The sequence below is a fragment of the Pseudopipra pipra genome, chromosome 1 (assembly GCF_036250125.1).
Source record: "Pseudopipra pipra isolate bDixPip1 chromosome 1, bDixPip1.hap1, whole genome shotgun sequence".
Taxonomy (NCBI): Eukaryota; Metazoa; Chordata; class Aves; order Passeriformes; family Pipridae; genus Pseudopipra; species Pseudopipra pipra.
The window spans coordinates 139,421,381-139,446,260 of record NC_087549.1 but is presented as its reverse complement, the minus strand read 5'-3'; the positions used below and the strand labels follow the sequence as shown (position 1 = coordinate 139,446,260).

Below are 24,880 nucleotides of genomic sequence, written 5' to 3'. Positions count from 1 at the left end.
TTTTGCCACTGCTTCAAACAGTATTTGCTAATCACCAAACAACAGGTGTATGCACACAGTTGTGAGAAAAAAAACCCGTGTTCTAAGTTTTCACCTATTTCTAACTGCACCCAAAATACAGTCAGTTTTCTCAAGCGAGTCTGTATGATAAAAAGCTTGGGAAATCACTGGTGTATGTCAACTGTCATGTGAAATTCTGCTTAGACAAACAGGGTGATTATGGAGGAAGTTTAGAAAGGCAGTTTATGAAGTTTTTCTTTTATGTTCAATACCATGCTCAATGATCTTATGACTGGAAATGGAACAATGGTTATGACCTGTGACAGATGAATCAATGCTTTCTTTCTACAAAGCACCAGAAAATATTTCCTCTTTCTGAAGTAAAAATTCATGGCTGTGCTGAAAAATAGATTTCTATTTTCAAAGACCCAATAATAACATGTTGTGGGACACTAGATGGCAAGAGAAATTATGTTGGACATCAAACAGGTATCAATCTGAATTCAAGATTGGAGATAGCTATCCACAGACCAAAGGAGAAGAGAAATCCAGTGGGGATTTGGCAGTTTATAGCCAAGAAAAGCAGGAATAGCAGGCAACGCTCTTCCTACTTGGAGTCTGTCACAATCGTAGGGAAGAGAAATAGCAAAATTCACAAGCAACAGGAAGCCATGACCACATTCTTTGTGGAAACAGCAGAAAATCTCCCTTAAAGTGATTGCAGAGGAACAAAGATGTCTACCTATATTTGCTGCTGAAACCTTAGAACAATCAAGTTCATTCATGAAAAGATCTCAAACTGTCAACTGATTATTCCTGGTCATTCTTCCTTTGCAAGTGGAAAAGATAAAAGGAAATCTATTGTGGAATTTCTGTTATTGTGGAAGTTAATTTCTGACTTTGTAAGTGATATAAAGGATTCATTTATGTGGAATATCACTCTTATATCTGTGTAAAGAAGGCCTGGGAAGTTTGAATGACCTGATCGCCTACAGAGTTGGGGCCAGTTTTTTATTATGAGCATAATGAGACCTCTGAGGAGATTTTTATAGTAATTTAAACAGTAAGAACAAGGGGGAAAAAAGCAGTCAAAGTCAGGCTGTGGAAAAACAAAATTAATCAAATTAATAATTCATCTTAACTTTAAATGTTTACATTTCGCACCCACGAAACTGCAATAGTCCCAAATTTTACAATAGTCAAGGAAGAGGAATTGATTCTTTACTGTGTTTCATCTCTCTTAATTTGGACATTTATGCAAAGATGAGGCACCTCAGTTTCTACTGACAATGTTTTCTGGTCTCTTTTGGCTATAATGGGAGTGCAGGTTTAAAGGTCAGATCTGCATATCTACACTGTAGGTATCTATGTTTAGTGGGGTGAATCCCATCCCAAGGCAGTGGAGAACTTTTTAAAATGAATATACAGTCCAGTCCATTATTCGATATGAGTGATAGAATTCTGAATAATAGTGCAGTAAGAAAGAGCTATTAAAATAATTTTTCTTTTCCTAGAAGAGTACAGATGAGTTGAATTTATATGCTATGATGGTGATGAAACTCAATCTGCCCAGCAATAACTGAAGCACACTTTGTATATGATCTAATAATACCAGATGTTTTAAATTAGTGGATCTAACTGACTTGAAACCAAGGATTTTGAAGGAGATCTTTGGAGTATTAAGGATGGATTCCTTTCATCTAACTTTGGCCACTTTTAAGTATTGATTTTAAAGTAGTCTAAACTAAGACACCTTCTGTAGTCAATGGAGAGACACCTGCAGACTTGTCCTAGCTGAAAATAGATGCCCAAGATATCTGCAAGGAATAGACTCGTGAAAGTGCCTAATTTTCTCCACTGAGTATAGAAAGGACCTAGGTGACTAGCTCAGACTAAACAGCTAGCATTCAGACAGCTGAATTTAAATTAATATCCTCCTGAATGTTGATTTTCAACAAGCTTGTGGTACAGGGGAAGTTGCAGCACTGGAAGAATGGTAATGTGCCAATATTTAAAAAGCCTGAATAAGATTATAGTCCTTTAAACTGGACATTATGTTAAATAATCATAGGTACATACCTTATAATACTAGAAGGATCATTTTACTGTCCTGGTCTGACTAGCCTTGCTCATGCAAACCAGAGACATTGCTTCATTTTTTTCTGCTTGGAATAGAGTATATCTTTTAGAAAAACATTGACTCTTTACTTAAAAAATTCCAGCGATGGAAAATCCACCAGAGCCATCATAACTTGTTCCAATAGTTAAATACCTTCCCCATAAAAGCATTTGCACCTTATTTGTAGCCTAAGGTTTCTCTAGCTTTATCTTATGCAGTTGCATGTATGATACTGTTGCTTGGTAAACTGAAAAGCCCTACATAACTTCTGTTTTCATATAAATTCTTATTAAAAGGATCAAATTGCTGGTCTTATTGTCATATTTTTAATTAGCTAAGCAAGTGTAATCAATGATGAAATTTCTATATTTTTTATTTTTTTAATTGTATTTGTGTGTCAGTTCTGATTATTTTTTGAACTTTCTTTTTGGACTGAATTGCAACATACTTCAGAGCAGAACTCAGTATTCCAGTAATATCTGTATGAATACTTAAAACAGGTAAAATAACTTCCCTGTTTCTATGTAAGCTCTGTTTGAACATCAGAGATTTTCATTATTCTGTTTGGCCACAGTATTGCCCTCAAAGTTCCTATTTGGCCAATTTTCTACTTTGATTTCCATGTCTTTTTGGAAACTGTTCCTCAGGTTAAACCTTCACATGCTATAATGTTGGCCTTCATGAGCAGGAGTAAAAATCACCAGTGAATTTAGACCTTGTGATATAAACTGATTTTTTTTTTCCCCAGGAGTTTGTCTCAGATTTTAATTATTGTCAGTACACTTTATAGATGTCAGATGACTTAGCTCTCATTTTTGTAAGAATAATTTGCAATTTAAAAGCAGCTACAAAATGTATTCAAGCATTTTATTGTTTTAGAGAGGAAAATTTTAAGAGACCAACATACTGACTCTTTTTGTCATACCTTTAAAGCAAAATATTGCCTTTCCATAGTAGAGGATTTCAGCCTTGGCAGAAATAAGATTCATTAGAAAACTGAAAGAGTTCACTGGCTGAGAAAGTGGTACATACTTTTGAATTATGTAGATACAAGTGGATTAAGTCCTGTGAAAAGAATACAAGTGGCTTTGATTGCAAAGTGTAAAGCTAAAAAATGCCTTTTCTGCCTGCCAATGAAATTCTACCTTTGCAAGTACACATTCAGATGATACATAAATATTTTGAAACATTTAGGGAGATCTTTGCAGTGAGGTAATTTCCAGTATCTCATATGAGGATCTCTTGATGTTTTGACTTAAACTTTCTGCTTGAATTCCAAACTAACTAACTAAGAAATATTAAAAGTACTGGGTTTTCTATTTAGCATTTATTTCTGTGTACTGTGATGATGCTTAAAGGCATTGATCACAGATAAGTAGTTCACTTTACTAGAGAGTGATGGTACCTGTGTAAGAAGATGACCCCAAAAAACTTTCAATTTAAATGTAACACATAACGGGGTGGAGGTGAACAGACCGATAGGAATGGAATGGTAGAAAAAAAATATATAAAAATATTTCACAGAATCAACAAGGTTGGAAAAGACCTCTCATCAAGTCCAACCCATGGCCCAACACCACTCCGTTAACTAAATCATGGCACTGAGTGCTACATCCAGTCTCTTCCTAAACACCTCCAGGGACAGTGACTCCACCACCTCCCTGGGCAACCCATTCCAATGTCTGATCACTCTGTCTGATCACTCTCTCTGTAAAGAATTTCTTTCTAATGTCTAACCTAAACCTCCCCTTGCACACCTTAAGACCATGCCCTCTTATCCTGCTGCTGGTTGCCTGGGACAAGAGACCAACCCCCACCTGGCTACAACCTCCTTTCAGGGAGTTGTAGAGAGTGATGAGGTCTCCCCTGAGCCTCCTCTTCTCCAGGCTGAACAACCCCAGCTCCCTCAGCCTCTTCTCACAGGACTTGTGCTCAAGTCCCTTCACCAGCCTTGTTGCTCTTCTCTGGACCTGCTCCAGCACCTCAATATCCTTCCTGAACTGAGGGGCCCAGAGCTGGACACAGTACTCCAGCTGTGGCCTCACCAGTGCTGAGTACAGGGGAAGAATCAGTTCCCTGGACCTGTTGGCCACACTGTTCCTGATCCAGGCCAGGATGCCATTGGCCTTCTTGGCCACCTGGGCACACTGCTGGCTCATGTTCAGCTTCCTGCTGATTAGAACCCCAGGGTCCCTCTTCACCTGGTTGTTCTCCAACCACTCTGTCCCCAGCCTGTAGCGCTGCAGGGGGTTGTTGTGGCCAAAGTGCAGGATCCGGCACTTGGTCTTGTTAGACATCATACCATTGGATTCAGCCCATTTATCCAGCCTGTCTAGTTCCCTCTGCAGAGCCCTCCTACAGCAGATTGACACTTCACCCCAACTTGGTGTCATCTGCAAATTTGCTGATGGTGGACGCAATCCCCTCGTCCAGATCATCAGTAAAGATATTAAACAGGACTGGGCCCAACACTGATCCCTGGGGGACACCACTAGTGACCGGATGCCAACTGGATGCAGCACTGGGCAGGTATGATTACATTTGATAGGTCGAGCAAACTGGGATGCAATTACTGCTGATTCATAGCTGCAACTTAATTATCTAAAGTAAAACATACATATCAAATACTGCCTATAAGCTTTTTGTAAAAACCTAGAACCACTGGACAGTAGCCAGTCACCCAGACTTTAAGGCACTTACAACATATGGGAACCATAACTGGTGCTGTTGGCAGGTTTTCGCGTATGTGTGTCTGCACTGAAGGCTACATGAAGTCAAAGTAAATTAGTCTCTGTTGAGCTTTGCATTGTTCTGAGCTGCTTTTATTTTCCAAACAGATTTATTTAAAGATAGTATTCTGTGCGGCAGTATGAACAAATCCATTTTCTCCTCTTCTTATTCCATTGTACATGCAGAACTAATTATTTTTGGGCTAGAGGAACCATTAACTTAATGATTAAAATATATATACCTGAAATGCACAAGATCAGACTTTCCATTTATGTTCTGATATTTTTTAATATTGAAAGTGCCTAATTAACCTACCCATGCATACAACTGATCTTTAGCCTTACTCTGTGGTCTGGTTTATGGTATTATTTGCCCAACATGGAAGTGCTCTGTTTTCTTAATATTACAAAACATTAATAGGTGCCTTCTAGAATATCAATTGGTCTATCTTATAAGAAGGTCACCAGGGGTGCTGAAAACTGCATTTCAACTGCTTGGTACAATAAGGTGAGAAAAGCAGACTCATGCTCCTAAGAAGGGGACTTGATTTGTATAATCACAGATTTTAATATTTTTTAATTAATTCATCAGATTTGTTCGTGTCTTTTCATCAGGTTACAACCTACAGAGATGCCTCTAGGGGAAGGTGGGAGAGGGTGGGTGTGTTCCATATTGGATTGTTGGTTGGTTGGTTTTGTTGTTTTGGCAAAGAAGGCATAACAGTTGTAGTGCATTTTTGGAATTCTGTGTTGAATTAACAGGAGATATTTGTGCTTTTTGAGTTCAGTTCTTAATGGAAAAAAGGTTAGGCTCATCCATTCCCTTGTAAGAATCCAAGATATAAAAACAGTTTGTTTAACAATGATTTCTGAAAGCTATGTGAAATGTAGTTTTCATATTTGGAGGGTTTTTTATGCTTCTTTATAACGACTGTATTAAAAAATACATTTTCTGTAACTTATTGTGCAGAGCTTCCAGAGAATTGGTCATTATTTGCTAAAGTCATAAATCCCTACAAGAAGTTTTGGCTAACCATTTTATGTGCAAGGATTTTCATAAGACCATCTTTGTGAAATAAATAAATGTGAATTACAAAATATGGAAGACAATTACTAGTAATCTCTACTGCAAACATTCTAAACCCAACCTTTTATCACATACTTTATATATCCGGAGTATAGAAAATTAAATGCAAAAGCACTGGCACCTACTTCTTTAGGAGTATTTGGCCATGGGATTGATTGTTTTCTTGTGGGGGGCCTTTGGTGAGAACACTGTATAAAAAATAAGGAGTTTTACATTATTAAACAAATTTTCATAAATCAATCCAAAATATTCAGTGTAATATATATACAATAGCATTATTGGGGTATAATAGTGTGTAGTTGAAATTTACATATTTATATGGTTATTTTAAGTTTAGAAGAATCCCCTTTTTAACTATAGTGGTTCACTCTATTCAGGCTCCACAGTTCAGGCTGGAGATATGGCGTGTTTGGCACATACTCCAAGCTAATGCCTGTTGCTTTTTATAAATTAGTTGTTACAGTTCTTGGACATCAAGAAGGAGGGCACTAGATTCCAAAATTTCTGCATGTCTGTTGTCTACAGAAAGTATGACAAATCCCTTCACCCACAAATGTATTGATCACATCACACTTAAATTTTAGACATGGGTTGCATAAATGAAGTCCAATACTAGCATATTTTGTCTCATTTCAAAAGAATTAATGAAAATTGTCGGTGTTACACCAGTGCAATTTCTATTGTGCTAGCAACTGCCAGGTGTGAACATTTTTCTTAGGGTTTCAGCTCCAGGAAACAGGAACCAGTAACCCTTTCCCTTCATAATAAGCAAAATTTCACCATTCATAAAGTAGAGGCACTTACATGTAAAACATTTTGCTTTTGTGCCATTGATAAAGGTAATGAAGTGTGGCTTCAGTATAGGTTAAGCCTCAATTTTAGATTATTTTTTTCAAAATTTCGCATTGCTAAAGTTTATGATACGTAGCAAGTGTTCTATTAAAATCTGTCTGATCATGGATGGGAAAAAACAGCAGCCTAAGAGAGATCAGCTTATCGTTGCACAAACTGTGCTTCAGGAGATCTCTAATTTCGTAACATTTGGATAACAAACCTAGAGGCTGGCATAAAGCTCCTCTTGGCACATTTTAAACATCTTTTAGTCTTATAAAAAGGAGCTTGTCCCACTAAGCTGTAGGTTTGTTGGAGCTGTTTAACAGTAGCTGTGCCCTGCAGTTCTTTTAGTGATAAATGAGCCATTTCAAATAAGTGCAATTGCAGCCAACTGTGCAGAAGGAATCATTAAAAAAAATTTAAATAGACATTTTTGAAGCTTAAAAATGCACAAACAAAGTATGTTAAATCCAAATATATGCTGCTCCTTTTAATGGAAAAGATTGCTACTGGCTAAGTCTGCCAGCTTCAATAGGTGTGCCAAAAAGCCAAGGAATCTGGCAGAGTCCACAGATAGCAGTTCCATCTTTCATCTATATTTCTTTTCTGTATTTATCTTGCTTTAGAAAATGCAGAGAATGTCTTTTCCTTCCGACTTGGCACTATTTCCAAACCACAGAAATACACAGAGCAGCTTCTTGCAATTGTTTAGCTCCCTGCACCAGACTTATCCTTGTGACTGTGTGAATCATTTTCTTTCTAATTTGGCAACAATCAGAAAGAAGAATATTAAAATATTTTTATGTTTATGGAATAATGTCTTAGCTAAACTGTCAGATATTAAATTAGTTTACTTAATTGAGAGATATAAGGCTTAATGGGTAAGAACACAATGCCAGGTAATTATTTTTGACATTCAGCTGATCAAAAATAGTTTCCTTGTATGTAAGGAGCTATTCAAAGAAGCTGAACATAAGAAATACCAAGAACAAAGTTCTTCCTGTAAAATCAATCACTTCAGTTTGGCTTCAGGCCCTAGTCGTTGTAATCTCTTTCATGTTGCCATTTCAAAGAGCACTCTATGGTATCTTTTAAGTAATATGGCACATCTTATTGATGTCACTTTCAAGGTAAAGATGCTGAGGGAAAGTCCATTTGCAACGTGGGGATAATGAGATGGGCTCTCGTGTTAATGTTCCTGGTCAGTGTTCTGCACACTTTGACATCAATTCTAAAGAGCTGACGAGGCTGCCAGGCAGCAGGAGGCTGATGAGAATTCTGTCCTGACTTGAGTGAGAGTAGGGAAAGGTTATGAATTGCTGATGCAATGATGCTTATTTAACAATCAATTGTATGTAAAAGCTAAAATGTATCTTCTAGACTATGAGTGAAAGTGCATACAATTTTATTTTATTGAAAATTTGATTTTATTTAATTTTGCACTTATCAACAAGAATGATTGTTGACTGTATTTATCAGCTGCTAATCAGTGCAGAATTTCTTGCCATGGTTTAGGATAATTCTTCATTTCAAGAAGCTTTGAAGAAAAAACGTAGTGTTAAAGTAAGAGAATATTAGCCAGCAACACTATTTATTTACCAAAGGAGTCTGATACACTGCAAGTTATATGTTATCTTTAAATTTACAGAAACTGTAAAACTAGATAGAAGATGCCTTTAGGTTGATTTAAGTTTACTCATTGCATTTGTGTTAAAGTTATGGACGAAATTAAAAAAAATATCTCCATGACATAGGATTGAGAAACCAGGAACTCATAAGGGTGCTACCATACTGCCATACAGGTATGACAGTATGGACTTGGACTAAGATAATTTAGGGCTCTGTGGCAACATAGAAAAGTTAAAAATATCCAGAAAGTCCTTAGAACACCTATAATCAACATTGCCACTCCAGACATCCTGTCTTTCACCAGTTCTTGCCTACTGTCTACCCTGACCAGAGGTATGTGAGATGAATTCAGGTTTATTTGCTCCTTTTATCTCTTATATTGTATCTGTGCAATCTGCTCAAATCCAACAGTCATTAGACTGGATTAGCTCCTTCTCAGAATTCCAAAGACACACAATTGCTAAACTCCAGGCACATTATAGGTCAATGGAGTGTATATATATCTAAAGGAGGTCTGTCATACTTTTGCACTGCATTTGCCGTATATTCATTGTATAAAGAATATTTTATTAGTCTTTTGCTCCTCAGAGCATTTTGTCTCTTCATCAGTTGATTATTCTATTTGTGTGCAATAATCCTGTTGCTATTTGGAAGGGTGGAATTGACAGTTGATTTTAAGACAACATTCAGCAGCACTCTTCACCAAAAATGCTTAAAGAAGTTAAAGTACTATGTGATGAGAAAGCAAAGTCCTAGAGAGGATAAATAATTGATTAAAAATGAGGAATCAAAGTGTAGGAAATAGGATGAAGTTTTGGAGCCACAGGATCTTGCCATTCAGTGTTTCATAAATGATAATGGGAAAGGGTAGTAAGTGGTAAGGTTGCAAACTTTGCTGACAATACAGTTCTTCATGGTAGTAGAGACAGAGACAATTGCAAACTGCAGTTCATAGTACTGAGCTATGGAGGTCAAATCTCCTATGCAAATATGTCACAGCTCATTGCAGTTTTTCCTTTTCATGGAAGTGTTGGATTTACTACACTGGGCAGTATTGCACACTACATGTGCAGCAGATCCAAAGGGACCGACAGTTAACTGTGTGTCAGAACTGAAAAGATGTCCACATGTATTTGGATGAGGCAATAAAGTCCTTGTAAACAATTTGGACAGAAAAAAAATTCAATGTAACATACAGTTAGGGTCACCCTGAAGCCCTGACTTTGCTTCTGATTGTTCAGGCTCTTTCCGTTAATCTTTCTGCTCTTGGTCTCACAATCCAAGAATTCTCATAAAATTTGCAGTTAAATGTAGGAGTTATTTATCTTTAAATTTGTGTTGACATCCTGGGAAGTGGGGGGTGTGTGGAAATTGATAGTCTGTTTAATTCTTCAGAATCAGAAATGTGTATGAGAGAATTGTATTTTGAGAAACCACTCTTTTACAGATGTCAATATTCTTCATAAAGATGCTCCTCTTCAGGGAAGGATGTTTAGTTCCTTAATTTTTGTCATGAATCAAGCCCATGATGCACTGTTTTATTGAAATAGTAGCCTGTTTGAGTAGGGAACTGATGAAGAAGAGAGTACATTCCCCATGTAGGAGTAGTACTTTGTCTCAAACCAGCTCCACATGTTGTTTTAATTAGATGGCAAACATACTCACCCAAGAATGTCCAATATGTGGTTAATGATGTTCTTGTGCTAACATTAGTGTTGTGAAATAATATTTTGGGAAACTAGTTAACTAACTAACCTTTCCAGCCATTTCATCCTACCTGAGAGACAAAGTAACTGCCATACCAGGTTTAGAGTATTAATTGTGATTCTTTTTTTACCTTTTGCAGTGATAGCATTCAGCTATAAGGTCCACATGATTTTTTTTTTCTTTCTGTACTAAAGCAGAGAGTTGCATGGTTTTAGAAAATTAATTTTCACATCTTCCCCCACATGCTTTAACCAGCTTTAGCAGAGCTTTTATGCATGTGGTACAACCTCCACTTGCCCAAGCACAACTATAACTTTCTTTTTATAAAACTGAAAAAGCCCAAGCAAATGAATAAGCCAAAAAGATCTCCAAAACTTGAAGCTTGGAACTGAAGTTGATCAGTTAATAAAAAAGTTGAGGAACAGGCTTTTGCTTCAATTAAAGTTTTAAATTTAGCTTTTATTAATTAATTTTTCATTCATTACTTCATAGTTACATCTTCAGAGAGGGAAGGAAGCAGATCAAGGCCTCTAGGATTTCCTGGCTGACATACAAAAATCAGGCAGGCAGGTATTATTGCCTGCTTGCTTGCAGGCTACACAGTGTTTTTAAAAGTCTCTGATCTCAAAAAGCTTCCAAAATCCAGCAGTCATTCAAGCACCTTGTGGCCAGAGTCCTTGAGTGGTTTTGGAGAGACTTTTTGCTTATTTTTAAAAAAAATACCTAACTCCCCTCTAGATAACTGTATGCAAATCACAAGTACTTTGGTTGAATATGACCTGAGTGGAACACTAATTCAAGCCACTCCCTGTGTTTTCATCACCAAAACCCAAAGTGTTTATCTGTCACAATAAGTGTACATGGTAATGTTTTTCCACAACACAGACTGTAAAAAAGCACACAAATTTCCAGCACTTGTAAATATATTTTATGAGCACTGAATCAGACTCTGTTCATAAAGAAATGCTCAAGTGACTCAGAAATTTGGGTTGATTATTGGAAGTTGACTCCTCAGTATAAATTAATTTATTCCATATGTTTTTCTCTGATAACAAAAAAAGCAGTTTGAGATTCTTGAGAAGTAACTGATAGCATACATTTAATGTTCTGATATCATACATTTAAATCTACCAATATGAATGAACATGTGGACTGTACATGGACCTTTGCCCATGAAAGCCCCAGCTCTTTTTTTGCTTCATTGCATTCATCACTTCATCACTTGCATATTTATGTGAATAAAGCTGAGCTGTGTTCATAGCATCTATACATTTATTTACCCTGTGTTCTAACTGAACATTTTCTAGTACATTTAGTAGTCTAAAACCGGACTATAAGTTGAACAGTACCACTCATCTTCCAGTTTATGTAAATGTATGCACTGTTGCCACCCACATGTATTAAAACATAAGATTATAGAACAGTCTTCTTGTGTGCCACAAAAAAAAGAACTTTGAAATACCCTGGCTCCTTATTTGAAATAAATTCTATTGTATGGATCCACATCCTGCTTTTATCCCCAGACTTTGATATGTAAGGTTTACTAGCAAAAGCACCTCACTGGTTTTGATTATAATGATCATATGTAAGAAGAGAGACAGACACTTAGATCATTGGACCTAAATCTATATTAACCTTAGAGATCAAAATCAGTACTTGGAAATGAGCACAGAAGAGAATTTGAAGTCAGTTCACGAACACCAGTAGATCTAACATACTTTTAAAATACTAATGCAGTCAGATTTTATACCCTGTTCTCAGGATAAGATGCCCTTGCAGTAAACACTGCAAAATTTGTCACAAGTCTGGAAACAGTGGTGTCTCTTTACTGCAGTTCAATGTTATCTTCACAGACAGACTAGTTAGAGTGCATTTCAGGAATATCAGAGTTAAACCCCACAGAATGTTTTCAGGTTATTGCTGAGAAGTCAAGCAGAACCCTTCAGGTTTTTTCCTCTGATTTGCTGGTGATAGTTTATTTGCAACTGCCCCTGATTAGCTTTCATATAATCTTCATATGATTGCTAGGGACAAACAGACAAAATACTCATATTCATAGTCATATTAACAAATTTGAAAACCAAAACTGAATTCTTTCTCAATTTCCTATTCTATCTTCTCAGTAATATTTGAGAAGGAAAGGCAAGGTAAAAGTCATGCTCCTGTAAAGTGAAAAGGAAAGTGTGAAAAAGCAGGTAAGTATGGATAAAGAGCAAGAAATACAAAGAAGAAAGATTGATCAGGCTGGCAGCGATATAAAGGAAGGGTAGTCCCCAGCATGTTACTGAGCCAAAGTAAATTATGTAGCCAGCTGGGCGTCGGTCTCTTCTCCCAGGCAACCGGCAGTAGGACAAGAGGGCACGGTCTTAAACTCTGCCAGGGGAGGTTTAGGTTGGATATTAGGAAGAAATTTTTTACAGAGAGAGTGATCAGACATTGGAATGGGCTGTCCAGGGAGGTGGTGGATTCACCATCCCTGGAGGTTTTTAAGATGAGACTGGATGTGGCACTTAGTGCCGTGATCTAGTAACCACGGCGGGTGTTGGATCAAGGGTTGGACTTGATGATCTCGGAGGTCTTTTCCAACCCAGTTGATTCTATGATTCTATAAAAGGAAAGGAACGTCCATGACATAAGTTCACTGTTTTGAATGTCCATTACATGTAAGTAAACAGGTTCATGTTTTAATTTTAATAAAATTAGTTTCCAATTAATTGAAAAAAACTTCTTTGAAATGTCACTCTGTTGAGATTACCAAAAAGTTTTTTATTCTCTCTATCCCACCAAAAACCTTTTATATGTTAATCTTCTTTTGAAAACTACAATGAAATAAAAATAAAATGGAGAAAGTGGTTCAAATAAAAATATGCTGTGAGACCCTGGGCTTCATCACTTCTGGATTATCAGATCTGCCTGTTGTTTTTTGTGGGATGAATTTCATATCCCATAAGACTTTTTGTACATTGGAATGTTCATGGTGATTGAATTCTTTCTTAATATTGCACCAAACATCTTACAGCTGAATGTAGATTCAAGCTGTCTGCCTCTAAGGACTCCAATAGGTTACATATCTTTAAACAAAGATAAGAAATAACTTTTATTACCAGTTTTATTAAGCACCTTTAGCGTTGCATGATATGTTTATATTTAGTTAGATTTACATCTGAAATTGTTGTAAATATTCCTCTGAAGTCCTGTAAGTTGCAATGTGAGATAGGAAAACCTTTAAACTTAGTGTATTTTAAAGTCGTCTGCAAATTTACAGTTTTTAAACTATTTTACATTTCACCATTTAGCATTTTGGTCAATTTCTCCTTGTCACTGATATTCACAGTTCTTTGCCCATTTATTATGTCTTTGCAGAGAAGGAGGGCATCCTTCTCTAAATAACTATGTACGAAATAGACAATGAAACAGCTGAGGTGGAGAGAGAGCTGTAGAGTTTGTTCATATTTTGTAGCTATATAAACATTTGCAAGTATGTGTGTGTACCATATTATAATTCCCTTTAGGCATTCAGGCTGTATGTATTTCTCCAAAGTAATGCAATGCAACATTTAACTTTATTGGAGAATATGAGAACTATATTCTTATTTTGTATGTTATTATTGTGTGCTCAAGAGGACTTCTTTTCAAGAGTGCTGTTCCCATTCAGATGTGTTGGAGAAATATGGTCCTTGACCCAAATACCTCCTGTAGTACAGGAGGTGACTAAACAAAATAGAAAAAAAGGACTGACAGCAGGCAGGAAAAATGAAAAAATGACACTGTACCCAAAAAGATTTTAAACTTTGAATCCGTCATGGTGTAAAATCAGTTGAAGCTCAGTAAGCTGTGTATTCTAAAGAAAGAGTAAACATCTCATGGTGAGGTACCAATAACCATATGTTCAGAATACTTCACTGAAACTATCAAGTCCTACTCGTCTTCTTCCCGTGTTTCCCAGCATTTTGTGGGATTCATCTTGCCAACAGACATTTTGTCACATGCAGTCACATAGGAAAAATGACTTGCCAAGGACAAGTCACCTGTCCTAAGTCCTGAGATAGGTGAGATGGTTTAAATGCACAACAAACTGCAGACAAATTCATTCTCATCCTGACTTAAAGTCCTGTACCTCTTTGTAGAAAGTGCACAGGTTTTCCAGCTTCTGTACTCTTTCCCTAATCTTCTGAGGGAGGAAGGGAAAGATGAGAAAGAAGAGACCACCACCACATTCAGGTGTACCTTAGCCCAAGTTGCATCCTTTCGACCTCCTCAGCCCCCCCCTCCATTCTTGAGTGACTGTAGAAGATTGTTGTCCTTTTCCCATGGCTGCCAGAATGGATATGAGTTTCATGGGAGAGAGAAAAGACAGAAAGAAGACAAGAAATGAAAAAAAGCCAGGTGTAATCTTCCTAGGATTTCTTCCACCCCAGCCAGAGAGCTTCAGTTCTCACCTCTTTACATTCAGAACAAGTGAACTAGGCTGCACCAAGGGTTACTCCGACTTTAGTCCCAGGGAGGAGAGACCCTATAAAAGAGGGAATCAGCACAGTGAGTGCCTGCCCTGCCCATCTTCTGCCGTTACTGGAATTTCTTGGTACTGGATTTTATATGGCTGCTAGCTCAGTGTTCCCTGGTGCATAGGTCTTTATGTTTGAAATCTATTCTCTTTGTGCCACCTGAGGAAAAAAAAATTAACAGAAAACACCCCAGAACTTACACGAGCATCTTCTTCTTAGGAGTCTGGGTATGGTACATTGTTGTCTTACCCTTTCGTTCAGCTGAAAGGGGAAATCAGGAAATTGGCCTGAATTTTAGTTTAGAAGCAGTGACTTGGCTTAACCTTCATTATGCTTTGATTGTGGAGTGTTTTATTATTTATAATTTAATTTTATTAAAGTATTTTTGTAGGAATATGTGTAACGTAACACTCAAACTAGGTGCTTTAATATTTTCCAGTGTGCAATATGGTGTTGAAAGTTAGAAAATGCTGGCTGGATCTAGACTGATACTTTCTTGGATAAGGTTCTACCATATGCTTTTATTTAAAGTATTTTTTTCTTTTATGTTCAATTTATAAAAAACATGTGAAAAATGTCTTTTTTGAAAAAAAAGTGTTACACAATTAGAAAATCACAGTGCTAGGAATTTAGCATCCTTCAGGAAATGTTGCATGTAAAAGAAGTCAGATACTAAATCTAAATTTAAGGAAAAAAAAGACAAGTCCTACCATCAACTGGAAATGCTATATCAATCTACAAGATGTTGTACTGAAGCAAATGTCTTTAGTTCCAGGAATTTTAAGCTCTATATGAACTCTGACTAGCTTCCCAGTACAGATATGAATCTTGTTGAAGGAGTTTATCCATATTTCCTTCTGATTAGAAAAAATCAAATAAGATTTGTTTTACAGGGTCGAAAACCTAAAGAAGCCAGAATAAAAAAGGGCATTAAATATTTTTTACAGTTATTCTTTATTCATAATTTTCGTTCACATTCACAGGACTCCAGAGTATTGAATAGTCTGATCTTTTATCTGTTTATGAGCAAGGGAGCCTCTTTCCAACAGCGTTGTTCTACACTTTCCACTGTTTTGGAAAACTTGTTGTGGAAACATTGCATGACTAACTTGTTATTTAAAGATTATTACATGCAAACCTCTATTCTTTCTGAAAACATGACATCCTATGCTTCTTGCTTCCCTCCTCTGAGTCTAGAAGCTGCAGTGACTGTGACTAAAGGAAAGTGAGTAATTCTAAGTTATGGTAACCAGTACATCGAGACCATTTGAGATTTTGTCAGGTTTAGGGTTTGTTGTTACAAAACGTACCTATCTTTTTCTGCTTTAAAATCCCCTTGGGCTACTTCTTTTGTAGAAGTGAAAAATTCTAGAAAGACATATTCATGGGAAAGAGAATTGCTAGTCCATTTTTATACCTGTCTTGCTCATCCAGGGTAATGGGACTTCCGACAAGTTCTGCTGTTGGTGCTTGTGTTATCTTGTTTGAAATAACACTTTTTCAGTTGGTTATTTTGTGATGGTAAAGATACTAAATAAAAGGAGGATGTGCTTTCAGGCAGTGGTAGGTGGCATCATTAGCCACCAATATTATATTTATCCCCTTACCTCTTACTAATGCCTTGAGGAATAAAGGAATTTCTGTTTTTGTTACACCTTTGCCAGAGAGCATAAGACCCAACAATAAGAGTTTGCAAAGTGTGTCTTCAGAGCTACAATTCCACCTTCCAGTCTGGAGCACCACAGACTGGTCACCTCACATTCCTCTCTGGAGAGTTTATGAAGGGAATGCTAGAGACTGACTGGCTGAGGAGCAGTTTTACTGAGAAGGATATAGAGGTTTTGGTAGATAGCAAGCAGAACATTAGCCAGCAATATGTTCTGACAGCAAAGAAATCGAAACACTGGGCTTATAGCAGGAGCACAACCAGGAGGTTGAGGAAAGTGCTTGTACCCCTTAGTACTCATTAGATCACACCTAAAATACTGCACTCAGCTTTGGCCTCTGATGTGGGGAAGACATGGATAAACCACAATAGATTCAGCAGAGGACCACCAGGATGGTCAATGGCGTGCCTACAGGGCAGTCATCAAAAGAATGGATCTAGGCTTTCCACAGTGAAGCATGGCAAGAGGATGAGAAACAATGAGCATAAACTAAAACAAGAGTAACTGAACACAGGGAAAACCTTTTTCTCTACCAGGTCAGTCGAACACTGCAATAGGTTGCTGAAAGAGGTTGTGCCATTTCTATGCCTGGAGTTTTTCAGACTGGATAAAATTCTGAGCAACCTGGTCTAACCTCATATCTGACTCTGCCTTGAGCATGACATTAGACTAGAGACCTCCTGAGATCCCCTCAGAATTCTGAATTATTCTGTGATTGTGCACTCCAAATATAGTATCACAATTTTGTGCTATTTTGAAGATGGGATAGCAATAGCAAAATCTTAATTGTTCTGAATATTTAAATGATTTGGCTGTGCATTACTCTTGCTTTTGGAACCCAGAAATGCTACATATGCTCTGTACATTCTCAAAACAGCTTGTATTTGTGATTATTTGCTGGTGTGACGTGCTAACTGTGCAAAAAATATTGGACTCTTGCCTTAGAATATAGATACCTGCCAACAGAAAATGAAGGCTACATGGTGCTGCAGATGCTTTCCCTGTCTATGGAAAGTGCCTTTTATGTGCCAGAAAGAAGCATTTATACCACATGTTTTTTTTTACTGCATCTCACATCTGTTAGCATTTACATGTGTCAGAAAACAATACCTGAACAGTAAAGGGAAGGGATACGTGAAGTTCAAGGGCATTGCATCAAGAAAAATGACATGTTATATTGCACTAGTGCATTGGAATTAAAAAAAAAAATATTTCTTGGACTTGTCAAATATATCTAATATGTGGGTGTAGTTTGTGTATACTATCTATGAATATATTCCCATACCTCAACTGGATGACCCAAATTGCCAGTAAATTGAACTGAACACATGAAAGGGTCAAGGAGTGACAGTCAGGAAGTGAAAGAATGATAAATGTCTTGGTCTATAAAAAAAAAGAATAAGTTTAATAAGTTTTTATTTCATTTAAGGCAGGATTTATATCAAAATCTTCAAAGTTGGATTCCTAAATACAGAATTACCTACTTCTAAATGAAATATTTTGCATTTTTGATAATCTTCTCTTCAGCTGTCTTTTTGTTAGCACAAAAGGAGTAAGTTAACTGACAAATGTTGCTGTATATCCTCAGTCTTTAGAGGCAGCTACTGTATTGGACAGTGTTTCCAAGAATATTCCTTTGAAGTCGTATTGTAAAAATCCTGAGACACAGTGTAGTACAGGATTTTGTATGACGTGGCAGTTCTTACAGATGTTACCACTGGCAAGTAATTTAGAAAAACAGCAAATTGGAGCACAACTGGTCTGTGATCCCCTGAACTCAGAAGGAGAAAAATCAGTATTTGATACCTTTATAAAAATTGCTGTTTGCGTTGGTTGCATTCGTACCATAATTCTTTAGGCATCTATTTGGATACTTGGAACCAGTGTTGTGTAGCATTCTGTTCCTTGATGCCTAACCCTGATCTTCCAAAATGCACCTGCAGCAAAGAGCATGGACCCTCCCCTACAGCTCTTGTCATTGCTTAATATTGAGCTCTCCGTGGAAAGCGACAGAAAAATACCTATTTTCCTAAGTCTTCTGGGCCTAGAAAGAAGTGATGGCTAAAATAAAAGGTAATTAACCTTGAGTCCTACCTAACATGTAGGCAAAGGTTGATTTTCACTTTTTGCTATATTCCTACTAGATAATGTATCTCCAAAACGTTATTTTTGTAATGAACTTCTGCTCTTATACATTGATAACAAGTCTTATCTGAAATTATTAAGGGAGTTTGAGTTCCACACTCAGTACACTGGAAAAGCCTTGCATTAGATCTGTGAAGTGAATAATCACATAAGGCGTATAGTTTCCTTGCCCCCAAATCTGAAACTTAGAGCTTTACCAAAACCGCCATATGAACGGTATGTGCATGCATATTTTTGGGTTTGAGTCAGGGATATGAAGGATTTATAACAGTTTTTTTCTGTAAGTTACACAAGAAAGTTGTGAGGCACCTAAAGAATCACTAGATAATTTAAGCTGATGAGAAATCAGCTCATGGCAAAAGGCAAGGCAGAAAGATCTTCATCCAGCAATATTTCAGAATCAAAAAATAGAAGTCATTTGATAAGGCTTGCACTCTGGTCTTTGTGCTTTGTAGAGCAGTTTTATCAGTACACATAGACATGCTCCTTAATCTTAGGTCCACTTGAAGCCAGTGGTACCTTCCACTGACTTCTCTGGTTGCTGATCTTGGCCCGGGTTTTGCATGCAAATAAAGTAGAGTAACATAAAACTTTCCCATATCATTTCTTCTCATGTCATTTTAACTCTGGCATATCCTTTCAGGAGTGTTCATACTTTAAGAATTCTACTACCTAGCTACTTGGGCCTAGACATCTGATTACAGTAATGGAAATTATAAGAAGAATTGCTAGAAAAAAATATCATTGACGCTTAATTGACACAATACTCTTTCTGACTTAATTCAGGCCTATCACAGGCACTGTGATACAAGTTGCATGTAGGGGTCAAAGGTTGATGGGTGACTGGCAAGATGCTTGTTTTGTACATTTGGCTAACACAACTACTTCCTCAAGTTCAAAAGGCTTTGATCTCTCTAAGCAAATGCCATATGTGTGCAGCTGTGGCCCATGCCTCACAACTGCTGGAAGGTTAGAAAAAGGTAGCATATGAATTTGATGTCTGCATTCAATTTATGCTTTTATATTTAGCAGTTCATAATTTTGTGTAATATTTTAGCTGTATGAAAAATATGCACCAGAGTTGAGTGATAACATATTTCTCTGTGGTTTGACTCAACATTGTTTGGGTGAATACAGATTCCTAAGTATTGCAGACTGAAAATATAGATTTTAATTAGAGCTGTCTGAGCTTCAAAATACCTGAACGCACATTAGGCCTGGCAAATTTTCAGAAATCTGGAGGTTGTGTGGAGCTGATCTGAGCTAAGCAAGAATCTTCTCTTTTCCAGCTATATTGCATTTGCAGTTGCATCACTGACTTACAACACAGTAAAATGAGATCCAAACCCATTATTAATGGTTTTCTGATATGTAAAAATGTTTTATCATCGAGGCCTGTCTTGTGTCTTACTCATGTTGAACAGTACCTTACTCCCAAGGAATTTCCACTGAAAAATTTGAATGACTTCCAGAGCAGAGGATTTACTCCACATGACTGAAAAGCTGAATCAACTCCAAAAGTTTGGTGCCTTTCTTGAGCTTTTGTTTTTCACTTGCAAATGTTTAAGACTGATATGCCCAGATCTATATCCCTCAAGCAGTTTAACATGAGTGGTTTGCTGTGACAATAAAGAAACCTACTGCAGTCAATGGGACACAAGGGCCCATTCACATGGATCCAGGTCCATGATCAAGACCGGAAAAAAAAAGCATGGCTTTGTTTATTAAAAATCTTGAGCATGTACAATTACACTGGTATACCCTGGGGAGAAAACCATGACTCTAATAAAACATGTGCAATTTCTACTTAAAATAAAAAAATCCAAGTAGAAACCAATAGACAGACATGGTACAATAACCAGAAAATAAGACATGAAAATGCCAATTCACAGGTACAAATATGATAAAATATAAGGCATTGCACTCTTATGTGGATGTTAATACATATATGTGTACAAAAGTATTCATGTAACAGTATACATACATATATATATACATATATAATACAGTGTTGTTAATATGATTGTTAGTATTTTATTTATTATATGTGTGGGTAAATTCATGCAGTGGTTCCAGATATGATTTGAACATTATTGAAACAATAGCACACTTATTTGTTTTTCTCATGCCATTTCTCTTTTGTATTTTTGCTAGCTCCTACTGCTTATGGTAGGCTCTACAGATGACCCTCTGCAGGAGGCAGCAGCTGGTTGCGTAGCAAACATACGCAGATTGGCTCTAGCAACAGAAAAAGCAAAGTATGGCTGATGCTTTAGCAGCTTTTACCAACACACTTGTTTAGCAATACAGCTACATTTAAATACATGATTATTCCTTCCAGCATCTGTATTTCATAGCAGAGCTCATTTATATGAGGATACTTTAATAAAAACAAATCTGCGGAAACTTACATTTGTTTTTACGTTATTGATTTGTCACACCTAGGTTTGATAAAACACTCAGACCTGATTTTGAGTGTCTTTTAGCATTATATCTTTTTAAAGACAGTTGAGATATGTCAAAGACACCTTCTAAAATTAATATGCTTGTATTTTAATTCACTGTAGATATCTTTTTGCTTGTCTGTGACGTTACAATAAATTTTCCTTCACTGTGTGTGTGGTTTGCAGCAATTTATGAATGTCTTGAACAGTTCCCTGCATTATAAACTTGTCCAGTCATCCTCTCATGATGTTTTTGCATGTTTGATCACTTGTGAGTCACAGGAGAGCAGAAAATGCAGATACATCTATCTCACATCTGGTGTTATATGAGGACTGCAAACAGCTGTAGCAATAGACATCACTCCAGATTTCCCGTTTCTACCAACATCAAACAAAATAGCGCTTAATTTACCAAGTAGCTGGTGAAATGTGTTTTAATTAACATGTGTTTAACTCAGATTAAAATTTACCAGCTCTAAATGAAGATCAGGATATTATATTTACATTTGCACATTATCTTCCTGTTTTTTTCATTTTTAAACTGAAGACAGCGTTGTATTGGTGTAGTTACTTTATTTTTCTGCATAAAGTTATGTTCAGAATTAGAGTTGCTTTCAAAAAAGCACAGAAATTATTATTGATATTATAAATTACAGACCAACTGTACATACCACGCTTAACAAATAATAGTAAGGCATTTCTTTGAGAGCAGTAATGTCTTAATTACAAGCAAAGACTGCTGACAAAACTGAAAAAAGCAAATGTTTAAATAACTTGCCTTTGTCAAGGACTCACTTCTGAATGATTTCTTTTCACTTCACTTAATAATTAACAATTTTCTTGGTTGGAAGCATTTTGTAATTTCACCATATTTGTTCTAACTAGCATGACTTCTCAAGGCAACTAATTTTCCTGCTGACAGAAGCTTCTAAGGAAGACATAATGCAAATCCGCCTTTTTATTTTGTTTTCTCTGAAGCAGACATGAAGGTTCATTTAAAATTTCATTTTAGAAGACTCATGGAATTCTGAAAAAGGGGAATTGCATTGGGCCCTTAGAGAAGCTGTAGAGACTATTTTAAAGGAAACCAACTACTGACAGGTGCTAATATAATAGTGTGGAGATCAAAATGTTAATCCAAGTAGTATTTTTTGATCAGTGCAAACACCAACATAATCATGGGGTTGTCACAAGTTCAATCAGCAACCAGTGACCAAGCAAATGTTATTTTAGGTATTTTCCAAATCTATTCCACAGGCCTGGTATGTTATTTTGAATAAACATGTCTATATTATTACACTGATGTCACAGCTATAGTAGTATCATATGCTTCAGCCCTATACCCAAAAATACTTCTAAAATAAATGCTGATTGCAAAATTCATTTGGAAGAGGAGAGGCTTGATTTTATTTTTGTCTTTTCTGTGAGAAAAGCTGTAGATACAAATAGTTTATCACAGTCTCACTTATGAATAACATGTAAAATGGTGGCTTATTTTTCTAACTGTTAGGGGGAAAAAAAACCTCCCTGAAAATAACTGCTGTCCTTAACATGACCTCTCAAGGCACACTTAACTGTTTAGCATGGATTTCAAATGGAATAAGTTCTGAAGTAAGCTTAATTTTATGATACAGGTGTCAGGGCAATAAATGTCATGTTCCTGACAATGAAATGGCCTCAGCTTGCCACTCTCACTCCCACTGGTAGCCCTTATGCCTCCAAGTAGTTCTGAAACCTTTGTTTTAAGACCTCAGACAGTTAATCCTAGACTTAAGCTGACTTACTTGTGCTGTTTTCTTTTCCTTTACCATGCCTGCAGTTTTTAAGTTCTGTACAGGGAGAAGAATTCTTGAAATCGATACAGATTGCCACACAGACAAAGGACTAGTATTAAAAAAATACATATTTTTTTGGCCAAAACTGGTGGGTTCCATGTAATTAATATAAAGAGATTTAGTTGTTGGAAAATGAATAAATGAGTGTGATCCCTGGCCCCTCTGAGCGGTGCAGTACAACGTGTACATTTGAAAAGCTTCCACTTTGTCCACAGAACTGTGCTGAGTTTCCCAGCACTGCAGCTCTCTGAAAAGGGATCCTCACAAAGCTGGGTCCCACTTGTTGCTCACACAGCCCTCCTGGCAGTGCCCACCATCCTATTCAAGCCCTGGCACCAACCCGAGCAGCTACCGCCACCCAGGCCCAGCATTCCCACCGCGTATACCCAGGCACCAGCCAGCTCCTACTTCCCAGCTCCCATGCCTGGAAGGGAAATGCCTTCACTCCTTGCCCTTCCTGCCAGCTGCTACTTGTCCGTGTAAACCTGTAGCCTCAGGACATATGGTTATGCCGAGTATGGGACCTTGATATGATCTTCAGCGCAGAGCAATTTGATGTACAAATCATTTTAGTTGCAAAAATGAAGTGATTTAGAAGGGGGAGTCAGCCTCTGTCCTGTTCATGTGCCATCGTCTGCTCCCTCTATGCGATTCCTCTGTTTTCACAGTCTTGTAATATGGGGGGTTTTCCAGTTTATTTACATGGATGTTACTGTCATCACTTTTCACAATTTTGGGAGCCAGCTCCCAGCTCTGCACAGAGCACCGTGCTCCAACTGGCAGCCATAAAGCTGGGCCTGCTCTTCACCGGCTGCTCATTGTCAGCTTTGTTCATCAATTACATTAAAATGTCAGAAAACATAGAGTCCAAGTAAGAAAAGTTATCACAAGACAGTGTTGTTCTGAGTATGGAAATGCTAGAGTTGATGAGAAAAAGAGTAAAAGAAGAAATCTTTCACCTTTATGCAATTATTTCTGGAGCGTTAAAGGCCCACCACATCTTTCAGTCTACACATCTGTCAGCACCAAGATAGCTTTTCTTCTACCACTCCATGACTTTGATTTATTGCTTGGTGACAGATAACCATTATCAATAATTTAATTGTCCCAGGATGTTCAAACTACACATTTGAATCTGGGATTTATGTTCATTTCCTCTTATGCATGCTAATGACAAGTGCATATGCTCTGACACATGATATTGTCTCCAAGTTGTTAGAGAAATACAAACTTCACAGCCTGGGTGCAATGAATCTGAGATGTTTTAGGGGTTTTGTTTTTCTGCTCCATCATCAGATCTTTCCTTTGGCAAATAAATGACCTTGAAACTCATAGGGCTGTCTTGAGATTTGATTCACTAGTTTGCTTTAGGCTAACTGATCACTTTGTGTGAAAGCGTGGTACCTCTTTCATTCCACATATCCTTAAGTGAGTTCAATGAGCTGCTGACCCTGGCGGTCAGATGTGAATCGTCCCAGGAGGCTGAAATAGATAATATGTTAGTTTAAGACTTTCATCTCATAATAAATTAAATGGTTGTTCCTTGCACATTTCCACCAACATAATCATCATTTTACACATGACAGCAGGATGACTACGACGGAAATATGTAATGTGTTTCTTCAGCAGTGGAATTCAAGTTTCCATGCAGGCTGTTTGCAGAGCTTATTTCAGAGTCAGAAGCTGACTGTTCACCAACTGCAAATTGTAGTAGGCTTTGCCACACACTGCTCAGGATCCAGAACAACAGAAAGAAGCAGTGCTGCACCTTGGCCACTCCTCAACTCAGCCAGCCTAATCACAGGCTGTTCGGTGACCTGACACAGGCCAGGAAAAGCGTGTTTGCAGTCACAGCCATTGCAGCAGCAAGTTACATTACACCACTTCTGAAGGCATTAATTTTACCAATTACTGTTCCCTCTCCTGCTTAAACAGTGTTGTTCCTCAGTGTTTAATATCTTGCTGCTTTGGCTATTGAAGCCAGCCGTTTTCATGAACCTTTTCCTTGGGTGCAATTTTCATTGTAACATGTGCTTTGCCTAGTTATCAGTTCAGTAGTACAACTTGCTGGGAAGTATTTCCATGGACAACATCACCATGGCTTGTGTTTATCCTCTCAACTTGTTTCTATGTTATCTGCCAGATACCTTTCAGTTGGCAAGTTCCTTTCTCTTTTCCA

The 24,880-nt window shown here is 37.3% G+C and overlaps 1 protein-coding gene across 1 annotated transcript in view; it reads left to right on the top strand.

Annotated features, from left to right (window-relative positions):
* ODAD2 (outer dynein arm docking complex subunit 2) overlaps positions 1-20,832 on the top strand; it is a 78,982-nt gene extending 58,150 nt beyond the window's left edge. Inside the window, 1 exon segment of the mRNA XM_064636335.1 lies at positions 20,577-20,832. Within this exon segment, the coding sequence (XP_064492405.1) occupies positions 20,577-20,690 (114 nt within the window). The 3' untranslated portion in view covers positions 20,691-20,832.
* Positions 20,833-24,880: the final 4,048 nt, after the last annotated feature.